The sequence below is a fragment of the Hyperoodon ampullatus genome (assembly GCF_949752795.1).
Source record: "Hyperoodon ampullatus genome assembly, chromosome: 15".
Lineage (NCBI taxonomy): Eukaryota > Metazoa > Chordata > Mammalia > Artiodactyla > Ziphiidae > Hyperoodon > Hyperoodon ampullatus.
Genome location: NC_136928.1, coordinates 14,620,176 through 14,626,356, shown reverse-complemented (window position 1 = coordinate 14,626,356; position 6,181 = coordinate 14,620,176). Strand labels below are relative to the sequence as shown.

At 50.6% G+C, this 6,181-nt stretch overlaps 1 protein-coding gene across 1 annotated transcript; it reads right to left on the bottom strand.

The window, feature by feature from the left end:
- Window positions 1-2,230: 2,230 nt before the first annotated feature.
- On the bottom strand, window positions 2,231-6,024 carry CIAO1 (cytosolic iron-sulfur assembly component 1; the record flags this gene model as incomplete). The annotated part of the gene is made up of 7 exons (XM_079721485.1): window positions 2,231-2,628; window positions 3,512-3,599; window positions 4,243-4,444; window positions 4,687-4,775; window positions 4,884-4,995; window positions 5,158-5,306; window positions 5,886-6,024. The coding sequence occupies 7 exons, from the start codon at window positions 6,022-6,024 to the stop codon at window positions 2,388-2,390; spliced, it is 1,020 nt and encodes a 339-aa protein (XP_079577611.1). The 3' UTR covers window positions 2,231-2,387.
- Between the last annotated feature and the right edge of the window lie 157 nt (window positions 6,025-6,181).

The following is a 6,181-nucleotide window of genomic DNA, read 5'->3' as shown; positions in this document are numbered from 1 at the left end:
ACTTTTTATGAAAAACAACTTCCAAAACAAATCCAGGGAGAAGAGTGGCATTTTACATTTTTGCAGATCTCTTTCATGTCTGGCTTAATAGAAGACAGTTGGATTCTCATAGCTGCTTCCACAACCTGTGGTGTGTTGTGCTGACGTAAAGCTGACTTCACACAGATACGAAGTTGGAAAAAGGAGTTTTTAAATAGGCTTCTCAGGTAACTGAGGCTACGTGATGCTATGTCACCACTCCACAGGTGGTAGTTTCTTAAAGGCAATGTGGACCTGAAACCTTATCAATGAGCTTTTTATACTCTTACATTAAAACCCACTGGCCTTACACTTTTAATGAGTCTTACCCATAAGTGATTTTGTAACATGCATTAGGCACTTGGAAAATGCTCATTCACTGAACTATGTAAATGTATGTCAATACATTTCATCATACAGATCATGTTTGTTCACATCACCACCAGTCCCCTCAGAAAAGTCTAAGCATTGAGAACATGTCAAGCTCATGGCGGCAATACAAGTTTTCAAAGATTCTAATTTTTGCTTGAAAGCTTTTATCATTGGCAACACTATCAGTTTCCCTTGAAGTGAAAGGCTCATTCCGTTCATTTTCCGGAAAATGTCTCCCAAATAGCCAAGTCTAAATACCATAATTTGCTCGTTCTTTCGAGTAGAAATGGTTATGCCATGCACAACACGGTTGATTCAGCTTACACCTGCACAACTGCCTTTCCTCAAGACATCCGCACTTCAGTGCACAGCAGGAGTGCTTGTGTGCGCTTCCCGTCATTGCAGAACATGAGCTGTATGCTCAAGGGTCAAGATGTAATACAATTTATCTCTTATTCTATGGAGGACATTTCTCAGGGACGTTGGCAATTTTTTCAGTGTGAGAGCAAGGCATGGAGACACGACTGTGGTATTTGGTGCCATTGCCTTGCTTCCTGCCCAGGCGCCAACTGCTGAAAAAATCTAGGGATTTCCAGTGACCGGCAGACCACATCTTGAGAACCACTGCTCTAGGTACTGCCCCAGCTGTCTTTTCAAAATCTAAGGTCATGATTTCTGTGGTGTAAAAAATCAAGTGAAGGCTGTGGGCTTGAAGACAGGCCTCAAGTCAAAACCCACTTGGAAGTGCCTGTCAGAGGATAACGTGAGACTAAAGCACTGACTACCTGTGCCAGTGTTTCTCTACCATTTTTTCATCATCATTGCCTTAAGGGGCCTTAATCGGCATCTTTTTGCTACTCACCCCCACTATTACAATCTAATACGACAGACCACGGCATATTTACGTACCGTGGTCCTTTCGAGGGCCACAAATTACTGTCTCTAAGATTTTTTTTTGCCCCTCACCTAAGACCCAGTTTTCATCCCCACTGAGAATGCATGACCTGTGGCCACCAATAACTCCCTTCTAGGGGTGATGTCCTCCCCATTTATTTCTCAGCACTTCCCGGCTGTCATCACAGCACATAACACAGAAGGTACGTTAAGGGTTTTGAAGGGAAAGCAGAGGTGTTTCTCACGCTAAACCAACCTACATCAAAAAATTTCCTTCAGGCCTTCCCTGGTGGCGCAGTGATTAAGAATCCGCCGGCCAATGCAGTGGATACGGGTTTGAGCCCTGGTCTGGGAAGATCCCACATGCCACGGAGCAACTAAGCCTGTGCGCCACAACTACTGAGCCTGCGTATTAGAGCCCACGAGCCACAACTACTGAGCCAGCGTGCCGCAACTACTGAAGCCCGCGCGCCTACAGCCTGTGCTCCCCAACAAGAGAAGCCACTGCAGTGAGAAATCTCACCGCAACAAAGAGTAGTCCCCTGCTCGCCGCAACTAGAGAAAGCCCACCTGCAGCAACGAAGACCCAACACAGCCAAAAAAAAAAATTTCCTTCAGTATTGACTGAATGTCTTAAATGCAAGGGTTTGCCCAGAAATCGAGAAGGCAGGACCTACTTCAGAAAAGGACTCACCATGGAATTCTTTTAGACTGTGAATGTCCTTATAAAACAGGACTTGGGACTCAGATTATTTCTATAAAGCTTACAGTTTCAGAAAGGGCTGAGATATATCACTCCTACATATAGATATGATGATTATAAATAGTATACTCACCACCCCCAAATTTAACACTGTGCTCTAAAGCAAGCAAAATCTGGCTTAAGTACAATAGATTGATGTTCCGTAGCTCTTTACCAAGGACTCCGTGTCAAAGGGGGGGAAAGGGTGAGTGGTTCTGTGGCCTGCACTTCTACCCGAGTCTGCATGGAGGAGGGCCTAGTTAAAGGAAGGTCAGGCATGCTCCTCCGGGTCCTCTCAGGGGCTGGGAGAGTCTTAGGACATTTTCTGGGGAACCATGATTCTGTCCAAAGTCAAGGTGGCTCAGAGGCCTTCAGACGGCTGATATTTCCAGAAGGCCAACTCTCCATCATCACTGCAGGAGGCCAGGAGCCCCCGCTCCTTGGGATTCCAGGCCACACAGTTGACATCCTGGGAATGGGCCTGAGGCACGTGCGCCGTCACAGAGAAGGTGGGCTGCTGCAGATCTGAGCCGGGATCCTCCTGGAATACTCGGATGGCATCATCCCCACAGGCGGTAGCCAGGGCCCCTGTCAGCTGACACCTGGGACGAACATGTACATCAGTGAGTATGCAGGTGGCTCCTCCCTCCCCAACCTGGCAAATCAGGTAGGAGGGATTGGTTCTATAGTCCCCCTGGCCTGAAACTTCAGGCCTCAGCTGTAAGTGTCTTATCGAAGAGCCTCCCTAACAAATACGTAGCCACAAACATCACCCCAAGCTTCAAGTGCTGCCATCTAGGTTTTCCTCCAATACAATTAACCTAAAAAACTACATATAACTCTGAATTGCAATGTTCTCACTTGGAATAAGCAGTTTCCCTGTCATAAAGTATTCTTTGACCATTTTTTTAAAAGTGATATAATAGGCCACTGAATTCTACCATACTTTTACTTGAGTCCATATTTGCTATTCCCAAATGTTTGTTAATATAAATAAAACTTAGATGCACATCAGGTTTTGCCATTATTTAGGATTATTTCCTAGGGATAGATTCTCAGGGCCAGAACTGCCCTCTGATCGACTCTCCTATATGAATGGTGTCGTTTTTCTAGACTCCATAAGGGTAGAAACAGCCCTGTGGATTCATGGCTGGATTCTCCAGCCATGAATCTACAGTTTCAAGAATAAATATTTCTGGATGGTATGATGCTGTGTGACCCCCAAAGGCTGGAGCTGCGTTCATAGCCTGAAATCTTAACACAGGGGCAGGCCTGGGTCTAAGCCTGTCCCTGCTCCTGTGTACCCCAGACCGGCCAGCTCTGAGCCAGCATGGAGACAGTCTGGCCTGATCTGAAGACTTCAGGGTGGCTGCTCTCTATCCCCATGTATTCCCAAAGGTGAAAGGGAGAAGCACAGGCTTTTGACTTCTCTAAAATCTCTCCAGTGGTTGGGGTGGCAGGGTGGAGGCGGTGGGGAGGTCTTACCAAGCGACATCGTAAATGGTCCTGGAGTGGAAGCCTGACAAGGTGCAGATACATTTCCAGCTCGGGTCAGAGCCGCTGCACGCCACCCCTGCACGACAGACTTCTCTTGAGCCTCAGGCATGTCCGTGTCCTGGGCATCTCAGGGGAGTATCTAACCCGCCCCGGAGGAGACCCTAATTTGCTGCGCCCCACCCCACCCTCAGTCATGAGGCCTCATCTTCACTGTTCTGTCTCCATCCTCACCGATCTGCCTTACACACTGCAGCCAGACTGGCATTTCTACAGCAGAATTCTGAGAAGGATATGTCTTGTTCCTCAAAACCCTTTTGCTGCCGACTACGTCTGACGGGTTAGCCTGCCTTTTAAGGCCACCCACCAGCCAGCCCAACCCACCTCATTTCTCTCCAAACCCTTTATGCTTATGCTCCGACACGAATCACTGTCCCTGGCGTTAAGTCTAGGCTGTCTTTACCTTCAATGCCTTTGCTTGTGCTGTTTGCACCTAGAATTCTCTTCTCGTGGTAAAATCCTACACACTCTTTCAAGTCCAGATGAACCGGCCCCCCTTCCTCAGACGCTCCCCTGACTCTTTCGGCACTCTACCTGGAGCCCTCTGGTGGCAGGTGCCTTTCTACCCCAGTTTCCTGTGACTCATCTATGTGTCTCAGCCCCTCAGTAGACTAAACCTCGTGAGAGATGGGTCTTCCTTAGCTCCCGGCCTGGGCCCTCACCTTGCTCATTGCCTGGTAGATACTGGTGCCAGATGCGCACGGTACGGTCATCACTGCAAGAGGCCAGGCGCTGGCCACTGGGGTCAAAGGCCAAGCTCCACACGGTGGATTCGTGGCCTTCGAGGGTGGCACAGCATACCCAGTCATCCTCTTCCTCCCGGTAGAGCTTCACTGTGTCATCGTAGCTGGCAGAGGCTAACAGCTGTGGGAGAGGCCAGGGAAAACACAGCTCGTGTCTGTAGGGCCCAAGAAGTGTCTGTAGTTCCAACACTTCTCCCTCCCAGGACAGGAGAGTCCCAGGGATCTGCTTTTATAAAGGGATTGATGTCTCTGGGTCATAGATAGAGATCCCTGGAAAAGCCAGGTTGAGGCAGAAGAGCAGAAGAAGGCTGGATACAACCCTCCATATCAGAATTCCTTCCCACCAAGATACCTGACTCTTACCTCCTGGCTCGGGTGCCAAACCACATGCTTGACATCCTGTGTGTGAGAGTTGAGGACACTGACACATTCATACTCATCTTCTTCATCAACTGTGCACGAGAAAAGAAAGGAGCCCTTGAGCTGACCGACCCTGTCAGGGACACAGGGGGAGATCTGGTGGCAGGCTCCCTACTGCATCTGGCGGGACCTGGACTCACCTTCCCAGACCCACACACTCTTATCTCGGCTGCAGGTGGCAAGGAGGTTGCCAGACGGGGCCCAGGCTACTGACTTGACCTCATTTTCATGGCCCTCCAGAGTGGTTACACACTGTGAACCGGGAAGAGGGACAAGAATCAGCGGCAGCTAAGACCCCTGCGGTCCTTCTCATGGGCACAGCCCCACTGGCCCAGGTTGGCTCATGTTCCTCAACCAGCCCTGGCTGGGGGGCGGGGAACAGGCAACAATCCTGGTCCCATCCAGCCCGGTTACCTCAAAGTCATCATCGTTCTTCTTCCAAATGCAAGTGGTAGCATCAAAGCTGGCGGAAGCCAGGTAATTCCCACAGGGAGACCAGGCCACCTTCCGCACGGTGCGCTGGTGGCCTTCACAAAGGACAGATTTGCAGATCCAGCTGTCACCTAAACACAGAGGACAGGCCAGGCTCTGGAGCTGGGTGCACGAGAAGGTGCTGAAGCACTAGCAATGCCATTGGGTGATGGGGACCAGTACTGCAGCCAAGCTGGGGGGCAAAGCTCAGTGGGTGTAGTTAACAACATGCTTTCAGAAAGGCAGTGTATTAATTGACTCCACTTCCTCTGGAGGCATCCTTCTAAGACAAATCTAAGGAGTCACCCTCCCAATTTAAAACTGTCAATAGCACCCAAACGCCCTTGGGATAAAATTTAAACTTCATCATCTGTAGCAAATTACTCTGCGGGCTACTTTCCTTCTTCTCTCCTCATTTTCCTACCTCAGCAACTATCACAATTCCCTCAACAGTTTCAGCCTATTGACATTTTAGCTTCTAGTATTTGTCGACTCTTTTGCCAGAAAAACCTTTCTCAGAGTGGCTAAGGAGGCCCCTCCACCCTCTCCCTTGGCCTGCGACCCCCGTCCAGGGTATGCCTGCCCCGCAGGCTGCGCACTCCCCGAGCCTGGCACCCACACCAACAGCACGTAGACCCCTCGGCGGCAGCGGTCGCGCAGCCGGGCCTTACCCTCCCTGCCCCAGATGCGGACACTCCGGTCGCCCCCGCACGAGGCGAGCAGGGTTCCCGCGGGGTTCCAGGCCAGGAACCAGCAGCGGGAGTCCGGGTGCGCCAGGATACGGCCAAGCAACACCAGCGAGTCCTTCATGGCTGCCCGCCTCAGGAGGAGGCACAGGTGAGCAGAGCCAGCCGCGCCAACTGCGGCTCCCACCAGGCAGATCCTCTTCCTCCTGAGGGCCGGGGTCCTCCTTGGAACTAAAGCACCCGCGGCTTCTGCCGTGCTGCCCTCTGGGAGTTGTAGTCGG